Here is a 12,377-nt window from a genome sequence, read left to right as displayed (position 1 = left end):
GAAATTTGAAAGGGATTGCATTGAATCTATAAATTGCTTTGGGTACTATTTAACAATATTAATTCTTCCAATTCATAAGCATGGAATAGCTTTCCATTACTTGTGTCTTCTTCAATTTCTTTAATCAATATCTTATAGTTTCAGTGTACAGATATTTAACCTCCTTGGTCAAATTTGTTCTTAGATATTTTTTGATGCAATTGTAAGTGGGATTGTTTTCTTAATTTGTCTTTCTGATAGTTCATTATTAGTGTATAGAAATGCAACCGATGTTTTTTTTGTGTGTGAGGAAGATCAGCCCTGAGCTAACATCCATGCCAATCCTCCTCTTTTTTTTTTTTTTTGTGAGGAAGGTCAGCCCTGAGCTAACATCCATGCTAATCCTCCTCTTTTTGCTGAGGAAGACCGGCTCTGAGCTAACATCTATTGCCAATCCTGCTCCTTTTTTTCCCCCAAAGCCCCAGTAGATAGTTCTATGTCATAGTTGCACATCCTTCTAGTTGCTGTACGTGGGACGTGGCCTCAGCATGGCCAGAGAAGCGGTGCGTGGGTTGCACCCAGGATCTGAACCCAGGCCACCAATAGCAGAGCACATGCACTTAACTGCTAAGCCATGGGGCCGGCCCAATCCTCCTCTTTTTGCTGAGGAAGACTGGCCCTGAGCTAACATCTATTGCCAATCCTCCTCCTTTTTTTCCCTTTTTCTCCCCAAAGCCCTAGTAGATAGTTGTATGTCATGGTTGCACATCCTTCTAGTTGCTGTATGTGGGACGCCTCCTCAGCATGGCCAGACAAGCGATGCGTCGGTGCACGCCCAGGATCTGAACCCGGGCCGCCAGCAGTGGAGCGTGCGCACTTAACCACTAAACCACAGGGCCAGCCCTGCAACTGATTTTTGTATATCGATTTTGTATGAAGTAACTTTAATGAATTCATTTGTTAGTTCTAACAGTTTTTTGGTGGAATCTTAAGGGTTTTCTATGTATAATATCATGTTATCTGCAAATAGAGACAGTTTTACTTTCTCCTTTCCAATTTGGCTGCCTTTTTTTTTTCTTGCCTAATTTCTCTGGCTAAGACTTCCAATACTGTGTTGAATAAAAGTGGTGTGAGTGGGCATCCTTGTCTTGTTCCTGATGTTAGAGGAAAAGCTTTCAGTTTTTCACCATTGAGTATGATGTTAGCTGTGGGCTTGTCATGTATAGCCTTTATTATGTAGAGGTGCATTCCCTTTATACTCACCTTTTTGAGAGTGTTTATCATGAATGGATGTTGAATTTTGTCAAATGCTTTCTCTGCACATATTAAGATGATTACATGATCTCACTTTAAATCAAAAGCTAGCGATGATTAAGCTTAGTGAGGAAGGCAAGTTGAAAGCTAAGATAAACTGAAATCTAGGCCTCTTGCACCAGTTAGCCAAGTTGTGAATGGAAAGGAAAAGTTCTTGAAGGAAATTAAAGTTTTACTCCAGTGAACACACAAATGATAAGAAATCAAAACAACCTTACTGCTGATATGGAGAAACTTTCAGTGGTCTGGATAGAAGATCAAACAAGCTACAACATTCCCTTAAGCTAAAGCCTAATTCAGAGCAAATCCCTAAATCTCTTCAATTCTGAGAGAGGTGCAGAAGCTGCAGAAGAAAAGTTTGAAGCTAGCAAGGGTTGGTTCATCAGGTTTAAGGAAAGAAATCATCTCCATAACATGAAAGTGCAAGGTGAAGCAGCAAGTGCTGATGTAGAAGCTGCAGCAAGTTATCCAGAAGATCCAGCCAAGATAATTAATGAAGGTGGCTACACTAAACAACAGATTTTCAATGTAAACAAAACATCCTTATATTGGAAGAAGATGCCATCTAGGACTTTCATAGCTAGAGAAGAGAAGTCAATGCCTGGCTTAACAGCTTCAAGGCTGACTCTCCTGTTAGGGGCTAATGCAGCTGGTGACTTTAAGTTGAAGCCAATGCTCATTTACCATTCCAAAAATCCTAGGGCCTTTAACAATTATGCTAAATCTACTCTGCCTGTGCTCTATAAATGGAAAAAAAAAGCCTGAATGACAACACATCTGTTTACAACATGGTTTACTGAATATTTAAACCCCCTGTTGAGAGACCTAGCTCTCAGAAAAAAAGATTCCTTTCAAAATGTTACTGCTCATTGACAATGCACCTGGTCACCCAAGAGCTCTGATGGAGATGTACAATGAGATTAATGTTGTTTTCATGCCTGCTAACACAACATCCATTCTGCAGCCCATGGATCAAAGAGTAATTTCAACTTTCAAGTCTTATTATTTACGAAATATATTTTGTAAAGCTATAGCTGCCATAGATAGTGATCCCTCTGATGGATCTGGGCAAAGTAAACTGAAAACCTTCTGAAAAGGGTTCTCTATTCTAGATGCCATTAAGAACATTTGTGATTCATGGGAAGAGGTCAAAATATCAACATTAACAGAAGTTTGGAAGAAGTTGATTCCAACCCTCATGGATGACTTTGAGGGGATCAAGACTTCAGTGGAGGAAGTCACTGCAGATGTGGTGGAAACAGCAAGAGAACTAGAATTAGAAGTGGAGCCTGAGGATGTGACTGAATTGCTGCAATCTGTTAAAACTTTTTTAACATATGAAGAGTTGCTTCCTATGGATGAACAAAGAAAGTGCTTTCTTGAGATGGAATCTACTCCTGGTGAAGATGGTGTGAAGATTGTTGAAATGACAATAAAGGATTTAGAATATTACATAAACTTAGTTGACAAGGCAGCGGCAGGTTTTGAGAGGATTGACTCCAATTTGGAGAGAAGTTCTCTAGGTAAAATGCTATCAAACAACATTGCATGCTACAGAGGAATCATTCATGAAAGGAAAAATCAAACGATGCAACACACTTTGTTGTTATCTTATTTTAAGAAATAGCCACAGGGGCCAGCCCGGTGGTGCAAGCAGTTAGGTGCACAAGCTCTGCTTCGGTGGCCAGGGATTTGCAGGTTCAGATCCCGGGCGTGCACTAATGCACCGCTTGTCAAGCCACGCTGTGGCGGCATCCCATATAAAGTAGAGGTAGATGGCCTGGATGTTAGCTCAGGGCCGATCTTACTCAGCAAAAAGAGGAGGATTGGCAACGGATGTTAGCTCAGGGCTGATCTTCCTCACAAAAAAAAAAAAAAAGAAATTGCCACAACCACCCCACCTGTAGCAACCACCACCCTGATCAGTCAGCAGCCATCAACATTGAGGCAAGAGCATCCACCAGCAAAGATTACGACATTCTAAAGGCTTAGATGATGATTAGCACTTTTTAGCAATAAAGTTTTTTTAAATTAAGGCATGTACATTATTTTTTAGACATAATGCTTTTGCACACTCAATAGACTACAATATAGTTTAAACATAACTTTTATATGCACTGGGAAACCAAAATTTCGTGTGGCTCGCTTTATTGCAATATTTGCTTTATTGTGGTGGTCTGGAACTAAATCTACAGTGTCTCTGAGGTCTACCTATACAGTGTATCAGCTGACTCCTCTCCCTTTCACAAGGAGGCCTGTGATGAAGGCACCTCGTATAGGAATGCAGAATGCGTAAGAGCATGGTGTGGATGAACCTTATTCCTTGACTGCATCTACCTCCAGTGTCTGAAGCTCACCAGCTATGCATCAAATTTGGTGTGGGGTGAGAAGTGTTTCCCCCCATGAGACCTGCCAGGTAGAGATTTTGTAATTTTCTATGCTTGGGCCTAAAATATTGAACACAGGATTTTGTCCTGGACTTGGACTCCTATATATACATACATATACACATGCATGCACGTATACATATACATATTCTTACACACACATACATATGCACATATACGTGCATATACACATGCACAAACATATTTAGAAATCATGAGTTCTCATGGACACCTTCAACTTCAGTCCACCTCCGCCGGGCATTTCCTTGCCTTCCTCTATTTCATGTGTGCATGTCCTTTCTTCCACTGTGTGAATCCTGACTCTGAATAACATGACACATTTACTCATTTGCTCCAACTTGTTATGCTTCTAAAATTGTTTTGGAATTGCTTAGCACATAAATCTAGAAAAAACAAGCCTACTGAAAATATTTTGCCATATGTTTACAGCCTCTTCTCCACACTCGCGCATGAATGAGGGTATGTGTCAAATACTGTATTGATGAGTTACTTGCATTAGTGGTTTTTTTTCTTTCAGTAGGTTCATTTCTTTAAGTTTGCTTCCAATTTTGGTTCCTCTTTTGTGATTTAATTTTATTTTTGAAATATGTGGAAGCTGAATGTACTTTCAAAAGTAAAAAATATGCAAAAAAAGCATACTTAGAAGAGTGCCATTTCTTCCCCAGTTCGCTCTCTTTCATCTTGTATGTAACCAACTACATTGTTTCTTGATATCTCATTTGTGTTTCATTTTGTACAGCTAAGTATCTAATTCATTTTCTCGCTCTCTTTTTTTCTTATTTCTTATTTTCTTATTTACCCTTCTTCCTTAAATAAATGGTACCATACAAGTTTTCCCCTTTTGAGTTTGTTTTTTTTTTCACTTAATATTATCTCCTGGAAATCCCTCCAAGTCAGCTTATAGAGATTCCTTTCATTCCTTTCACATCTCTATGTATAGCTCTTTGTACCACATCATTTACTATCATTTACATAGTTTATAGTGTGTATATTAGCTTATTCATCCAATCTTCCGTGTTTGAACATTTATGTACAATTACAAATAATGCTGTAATTAATAAATTGTACATATGCATTTTCACTGGTTAGTCTATGAAGTCTATATGATCTATAAAGTATAAATAACCCAAGAGAAATAGAGACTAATATAAACTATATATAATGCCTAGAAATGTTTGTGAAATAATGAGAAACCTTCAACACACATCTGTTAAAACTCTTCTCACAATAACCATGTCAGATCTAGTATTATGGTAATTTAGTTCTAACTGCATAAAAATGAGAATGTTGCTGTACACTTATAAATTTGAATTATAGAGATATCATAATAGATCTATTTTTCTATTTAGTGGACTAAATATATCTTTTATGTAGCTCATGATAAAGTACAAAATGAAAATCTTATGCTTGAACATCAAGAATCAATGTCAAAAACCCAAATGCAAATAAAGAAACAAAGAGCTTCTATAGAGAAAAGACTCACTCATAAGCACAGTAATAATAGACAACTTTAAATTATTTTAAATTAATTACATCTAAAGATCTTTTTCTTTGGTTCATGAATCTGTATTTTACTATAAATTTCATAAAAATTTTACATTTTGATCTGAAGTATAAATAGCCTAAGATAACTACAGAACAAATGCTAAAGTATTCATAACTTTTGGTTAATATTTCTGGTTGTAATACTGTTTCACAGCCATGGGTCATGCAATCAGTATCCACCAAAGCCAATAACAGGGCAATAATCGTCTTTCAAAGGATATGTACCTTTCAGCCAACTCCAAGATGTTAGGGGTCCAGAAGCCCAACTTAATCCACTGTCCTGTGCAGTTGCCTTCTTCCAAAGACTCCAATTGGTGAGGAGAAGTTGCTGAGACCTGTAACTTAAATGCAGATCACAGGGACCAAGGGGAAGAGTGACCTGGGAGGCCTATTTGATGGACTCCAGAACATTCTCTTGGTTGAAATCCACTCAAATGTAGAGACCTTTTTGATAAATTAACAGATAGTTGCAATCAGGGTCCTGTTGAGGGGAAAGTGAGAGGGCAAGTTCAGAATAGTCCCACGGATTTCCCACCCTCTTTTGTATTTGTTGGGACTGAGAGGGACAAAGGTTGGGCAGTTGTCTCTTCTAGACTAAGACATATTGCCCCTTCCCAAGGATTTCACTTGGATACAAGGTCCTTGCACTGTGTCTATATTAATGACCCAGCTGTGTTGCTGAATGTGGGTCAACATAGCATCTAGTCCTTGTTGGGTAGTGCCCTTGCCTGGGCCCACCAGGAGGTTGTCATCAATATAGTGGAAGGCAAGTGCTCCATGCTGGGAGTGGAACTTTTTCCAGCTCGTGGCCTTGTGGAAGGACATTAAAGGTGTATTGCAACCAACTACACATAAGGCAAACTGATCCTAATCATCTCAGTGGACAGGGATGCTGAAAACGGCATTTACAATATGAATCACTTCCTACCTACTTCCCTCAGCTTGGGCAATTGGCTTTGTGGCAGTCACACTGTCAGGCAACACCAGTGTCCTGGGCTGTACCACAACATTAAGCCAGCTATAGTCAATTGAGTTTATAGGCACCCAAGGCCATATGCACAGGTTGACTTTATTGAATGGAGAAATAGTCGCATGGAGATCTTTGGCTTAGTTAAACTCAGCAATGAGGGCAATAATTTCTTTTCTCCTCCAGGTAGTTGTTTTTGGAGACAAATCTCTAGGCATTGGTAGTCTGGTAGGTTTACAGTCTTCCACATGCCCCACTAAAATGACCCAAACTGGAGCAGTGCTCGGCTTGGGGCTGATGCGAGTTGGAGTTCACATATTTACTAATAATGCATTTGGTAGTGAAGGCTATAAAAATGGAAGTTTATAGTGCCCCGAAGGCACCCACTCACAGTCAGTTCTGGGTGTCAGACAGCATTAACTTTTTCCCTCATTGTGGTATCAGAGTTGTGGAGATCACAGTCACTGGTAAACTAGTATCCAAATGGCCCACTTTATGCAATTTCTCCCCATTGCCTCTTTGAACTCTGACTTGGCATGCATCCTCAGATGCCACTGGGGGCATAGGGACCTTGGCCTACCCCTAATCTTGTTTATTTTCCCTCCTTTTTTGGGGGTGTAACAGTGGTTTATAACATTGTGTAGGTTTCAGGTGTACAACATTATAAGTCAACTTCTGTATATACTACAGCGTGCTCACCACCAAAAGTGCAGTTTAACCTCCATCACCTTATAATTAACCCCTTTTACTCTTTTCACCCTCCCCTCACCACCCTTCCCCTCTGCTAACCACCAATCTGTTGTCTGCTTCTGTGAGTTTGTTTTTGTTTTATTTTTTATATTCCACGTAGAGCTCTGGGTAAATGTAGGCAGAGTTCTCTGATTCATTTTAAGATCACTGGGAGGGGCAGGGGGAATAGCACTTATATTAGTAATGTCATCACCACTTTGATTCTCATGTGGCTGTGTGTTGGCCCCTCCATGGCTCACCACCTGGCCAGAAGATTCTTGGTGGAAAGTCCATCCATCTCCTCCTTGAGACTCCACTGTTGAGTAACTAGACAATGTTTTCAGTGGCAGGGGACACATCATGTGTGGGCCAACTTTTCAGAAATCAAATGTCATCAAGGAGAGAAAGGCATTGTCTCTGGTGTTTGTGTCTCTTCTTCCCCCTGCCCCCTTCCTTGTCCTCCTTGGGCAAATTGGCTGTTGTCAGGGAACTCAGAACCAGGGGGTCTATCGTGACACACTCAGCAAGGTGCCACTTTCCCTTACTAAGTTGACAAGATTATCTTCTTTATGATGGAGGCATACTACCCAAGTCTATATCTATAGTCTCCTCAAGTTGCTGGTAAAGTGAAACTGAGAAATCTGCATTCTTTTTCATTAAACATGAGTTTCAAAAACGCACTGTGTTTTGGCCTGTCCATCAGTGCCAAAGACATGCTTAGAGCTAACAGTGGTCACTGGGTACAACTCAGCCAGCAGTGTCTGCAATGACTTTTGGTGACCAACTACTTTGTGTTCTGGTTTATATTTCCTGTCTTCATTTTGTAAAGGTAAGTATCTCTCTTCACTTTTTTCCCCCTTATTTCCCTTTCTTTCTTACTTAAAAGATAGCATACCAGATATAACCTCTTTCAGGTTTTTTCCACTAAACATTATTTCATAGAAATACCTCCAAGTCAGTTTGTAGGGATCTTTTTCATTCTTTTTATACCTGTATGTACAGCTGTTTGTACCATATCACATCCCATAGATTATATTATCATAGTTTACATATCTTACTTTAGTCTACCAATCTCCTATGCTTGTACATTTAGGTGGTTTTGAGTATTCTGCAATTACAAATGTTCTCTAATGAATAACCTTGTGCATATGTACTTTTATTGTTTGTTTTATGAATATGTATTAATTGAAAATATTAAAAAACTAAGAAAACTAGAGACTAATATAAAACATATTTGAAACCCAGGAATATTAATGATATGATAAAATATCTTCCATACACACCCATTAAAACTCTTCTCACAGTTTTCAGATCTAACATTATCGTAATTTACTTATAACTTTATAAAAATAAGAGAAAATGATGCTATATACTTGTTATAAATTTTAAATCTAGGGATTTCACAGTAGACCTTTTTTTATTTAGTGAACTAAATGCTTCTTTTTATGCAGCTCAGGATAAAGTACCAGATGAAAATCGTATGCTTGAGCATCAGGACTCAATATCAATATCAGAAACTCAAGTGAGGAAACAAAGAACTCACAAAAGGGAAAGTCTTACTAGTAAGTATAAAAATTGCAGGTAACTTTAAATTATTTTAAATTAAGCTCATTAGAAGATATTTTTGTTTGGAGTCATAAATATGTATTTGAGCATATATTTTATAGAAATTTTACACTTTGACTAAAATGTGACTACCCTAAGATAACTAGAGAAAAAAAGCAAAAATATTAATACCCTTTGCTTGGAATTTCTGGTCTTAAGATCATTTCATGACCACAGGACATGCACTCAGTATCCCCCAATGCCCAATAACAGTTGAATAATTGCCTCTCCAAAGTAGTGTGCCTTTCAGCCAATTCCAGGTAATTATGGATACAAAAGCCCAGTAGACACCTCTAACCCATGGCAGTGGCCTTCTGTCATAGACTCCAATTGACAAACAGATGTTTCTGAGATCTTTAATTCAAACATCAAATGGAGATCAGAAGAGCCTGATGAAGGGCAGCCTAGAAGGCCTACAGGAGGCCCTTAAGGGCATCCTCTTGGTTGTGTTCTCACTGGAAAGAAGAAGCCTTTCTGGTAACCCCATAGATGGGTGTCATCAAGGACCCCACGTGAGGAAAATGAGAGAGTAAGTAGTCAAAAAGTCCCACTAATTACTGGGCTTCTTTTTATTTGTTGGAGTTGAGTGGGCCAAAGCTTGGCCATCATCTCCTCTGAAATAAGATGTCATGCCTCTTAGAGATCATGCCTAGGAATTTCACTAGGGTACCAGGTGACTATACCTTGTCTGTAGTAATGGGCCAGCCAAGTGCTACTGGTAGATCAACAGGGCATCTAGTTGTTGTTGGGTGGTGTCCTTGTCTGGGTCCACTTGAGTGAAGACTAGTCCTACCTCTGAGAGCAGGCCATTTAGAGGTCATGACCTATGCATTGATGACAAATATTTGAGCAATTTGGTAGCCATGTAAAGGACCTTAATAGTATATTGCAACTCATTCCACGTAAGGTTAAACTGACCCTGATCATTTCTGTGGAAAGGGATGCAGCAAAATGTGTTTATGTCAGTTGTTGCATATCAAGTTCTTTCAGTTTGGAAAATAGCCTGTATGACAGTTACAATGTTAGGTACCAACCAGTGCCTGGGACTGTACTATAGCATTGACCTATCAAAATTAGTTGAATCACTATGTGCCTAAAGCCATGTACAAAGGTCAACTTAGTTATTAAAATGGGAAATGGAGTCTCATGGAGAGTTTTCACTTCATTAAGCTCAGCAATGAGAGCAGTTATTTCTTTTTCTTCCCAGGAATTTGTTTTGGGAGACACAGGTGCTAGGCACTGTTTAGTTTGGAGGTTTTCAGTCTTCCTCTTCCCCCTCAAAAATGGCCCTAAATACAGCAGTTCCCATCAGGGCTTGGGGCTGAATGCAAGTGGGAGTGCACACAGAAAACACATTTATACCAATGAACATTCAGTAGTGGGGGATATAAAATGGAGTTTTGTGGTGGCCTGGAAGGATACAGTCATAGTAGTGTTTGACTAAGGGTCACCTTAATGACGGCCTCAGATGAAAAACCAGAGAGCATTATCTCTTTCCCCCAGTACCTGGTGTCAGAGGTTATGGAGATCACAGTAACCTGTGCACCAGTATCCTAACAGCCCTAGAAATGCAATTTCTTCCCACCCTCCTTTGAATTCTGACCTTAGTATACATCCTCAGTTCACTACTGAAGACATAGGAATCTTGACCTAACCCCTAATTTTGTTTATTTTTGAAAGCTGGGAGGTTGGGCTAAAAGTAATGGAGGGTTCTCTGATTCATCTCAATATCGCTTGGAGGAGCAGAGGGAATAGCACTTATATTAGCCATAGGGGTCATCACAATTTGGACTTAGTGGGGATATGTGTTGGGACCCGTGGCCCACTACCTGCCGGGAGATCTTTAGTGGAGAGTCCATCAATGTCCTCCTTGAGACCCCAGTGTTATGTATCTAGTCTTAGAGATTTCTTTGGGAAAACCCTTAACCAGATCATCCAGGAGTGGTGCCTGATTACAATTTTTAGGTCGCTCTCTTCACTTATCAAACAGTATCTTGTTGGTAGCTACTTTTTCCATGCCTGGAGGTTTGTCAGTTAAGATCTGGATTGTGCCTCAAACCAATTGACATCACCTTATAAGGAAGTTTAATTGAATTACGTAACCAGTGAACTTGGCCAGAATGAAACTAGAAATCTGCGTCTTGTTAAAAATCTTGCCATTACTTACCTCACTCCATCTGTGATCCTAGAGACCATGAGGGTGGCTCACAAAGCCGTTAGAGCCTCTGCAAGTGATGATCCAAACATGTTTTTCAGTGGCAGGGAACTCATAATAAGTGGACCATCATGTTAGAGTCAAAATAGTACTAAGCTAAGGAAGGGAAGAGTCTCAGATATTCATGCCTTTCATCCCCCTTTTCCTCTACCTCCTTGGGCAAGATGCGCACTGCCAAGTTCTACAATGGGGTTCTACAATGACAAGTCCTACAATGTGCCCCTCTCCCTCACCAAGTTTAACAAGATTACCTCCTTATTTGTGAAGACAAACTACCTAAGTTTCCAAGGTCTTTTTTGAGTTGCTGGGCAAAGCAATCGTAAGGATTCTACTTTCTTTTCCATTAAAGTGCAAGTCTCACAAACTCATTGCATCACAGGTTGTCCATTAGTTCCAAGGGTATGCTAGAGCTAACAATAGTCATTGGGTGCAACTCAGCATACAGAGTCTCCATCTTTTTTGGACCCATCAATAACCACAAAATTGCTTCTCTCGTTTTCTCAGAGCCTATCTGCTGAGTCTCCCATTTGATTCATCGGGCATTTTGGTAGGTGAATCAGAGGCTAAAGAGAAAGACAGTTGTTCCCTGTCAGAACTGAAAAGCTTATGTAAACAATACAGTAGCACCCTAGAGGGCCCCATGGCATCCTCTAGTACTTTCCGAGACTCATTTGCATGTCTGGCAAAGTGCCCTATGGGTCTCTTGCAAGTAATCCAGTAGTACCCCCATCCCAACCATGTCCTGCACATTCATTAACACTTCCTAAAGTGTTCCTTCCAGGAAGGCATTGTGCTTCATTGACCACACTGCTCTTATAGCTAATTTGCTAGAAAGATGCCAGTTTTTGAGTTGGTCTATTCAAATAACAAGCCAAACTCAAAGTGACAATTAACATTTATTCATTTACTACCATACTATAGGCTATAGTTAGAGAGGGACGGGCACCAACTCCACTAATGTTCCATTTTACCCCATGGAACAGCACCTGACAAGGGTCAGATACATCAGTGCAGACTGAGGCAGGGGATGGTCTCGGAGCTGAAGGAAACCCAAACAAAGGCTCTTGACATTTTATGGACCCCAGGGCCGAGGTAGCTAGAGGTCTGAACAACATTAATACATTTACTCATTTGCTCAATCCTGTAATGCTTCTCAAATTGTTTCAGAATTGCTTAGTACCAAGCACTAGAAAAATAAACCAACTCAAAAGATTTCATGATTTGTTCATGGTCCACCTCCCCCTCCCCACCCCAACTCTCACGTCCAAGAGTGAGTGTTTATATTAGATACTGTATTAATGAGTTACTGCTTTTAATTTTCTTTCAGCAGTTTCTTTCATTAAGTTTGCTTTTTGTTTTCATTCCTTCTTCTTATCCTTATTGATTTAATTTTATTTTGAAATATGTAGAACATGAACCTACTTGGATTCTTAGAAATCCCTCCAAGTCAGTTTATAGAGATCTGTTTTGTTCATATTACAGCTCTACGTGCCACATTATTTACCATAATTTATATTGTACCATAGTATATAGTATATAGTATATACCTTAGTTTATTTAACCAAAGTCTGCTTGAAAATTTATGTGGTTTTGAATATTTTGCAATTGCAAATAT

At 39.5% G+C, this 12,377-nt stretch overlaps 1 protein-coding gene across 1 annotated transcript in view; it reads left to right on the top strand.

Moving 5' to 3' along the window:
* Positions 1-12,377, top strand: part of CCDC7 (coiled-coil domain containing 7) — a 403,758-nt gene that overhangs the window by 275,426 nt on the left and 115,955 nt on the right. Inside the window, 1 exon segment of the mRNA XM_087420895.1 lies at positions 5,076-5,195. Coding sequence (XP_087277021.1) covers positions 5,076-5,195 — 120 coding nt within the window.

This window comes from Ceratotherium simum, chromosome 32 (assembly GCF_057802395.1).
Source record: "Ceratotherium simum simum isolate JZ-2026a chromosome 32, ASM5780239v1, whole genome shotgun sequence".
Classification (NCBI taxonomy): Eukaryota; Metazoa; Chordata; class Mammalia; order Perissodactyla; family Rhinocerotidae; genus Ceratotherium; species Ceratotherium simum.
This window is presented reverse-complemented; position numbering and strand designations above follow the sequence as displayed.